At 44.4% G+C, this 387-nt stretch overlaps 1 protein-coding gene across 1 annotated transcript in view; it reads right to left on the bottom strand.

Moving 5' to 3' along the window:
* LOC110018599 (DNA polymerase zeta catalytic subunit-like) overlaps positions 1-162 on the bottom strand; it is a 19,419-nt gene extending 19,257 nt beyond the window's left edge. Inside the window, exon 1 of the mRNA XM_020715961.1 lies at positions 93-162. Coding sequence (XP_020571620.1) covers positions 93-162 — 70 coding nt within the window. The remainder of the gene's footprint in view (positions 1-92) is intronic.
* Positions 163-387: the final 225 nt, after the last annotated feature.

Below are 387 nucleotides of genomic sequence, written 5' to 3'. Positions count from 1 at the left end.
AGGAAACAAAGAGTCCAACAGAGGGGATAGAAAGCGAGGGGTCAAAATTCAAAGAGGTGAGTTCGCCCTATAAATCGTCGCAGTAGACTTACCTGTAGAGTCGATCAGCTCTGGTGCAAAGAAGAAGAGGATGTCGCGGTCTGATGCTGAAGGAGACGTCATCAAGTAGAGTAGAAGGCAGTGTCAGCGTCAACAGAGAGGAGTAGGTGGTGTCGATGTCAAGCAAAGGAGAGCATGGAAGAAGAGGAAGACGAAAGAGGAGCTTCCTTACATGTGTAAGAACTTCGAGCGTGCCAACAATCAAAGAAGATAAGAGGAAGGTGAGGGAACTGAGCTTGACCGGGACTATAAAGGTAAGATTTATTAATTTTATTTAATTGATTATAT

The sequence above is a fragment of the Phalaenopsis equestris genome, unplaced genomic scaffold (genome assembly GCF_001263595.1).
Source record: "Phalaenopsis equestris unplaced genomic scaffold, ASM126359v1 Scaffold000002, whole genome shotgun sequence".
Classification (NCBI taxonomy): Eukaryota; Viridiplantae; Streptophyta; class Magnoliopsida; order Asparagales; family Orchidaceae; genus Phalaenopsis; species Phalaenopsis equestris.
The sequence above is the reverse complement of the archived record's forward strand: the minus strand, read 5'-3'. Positions and strand labels throughout refer to the sequence as shown.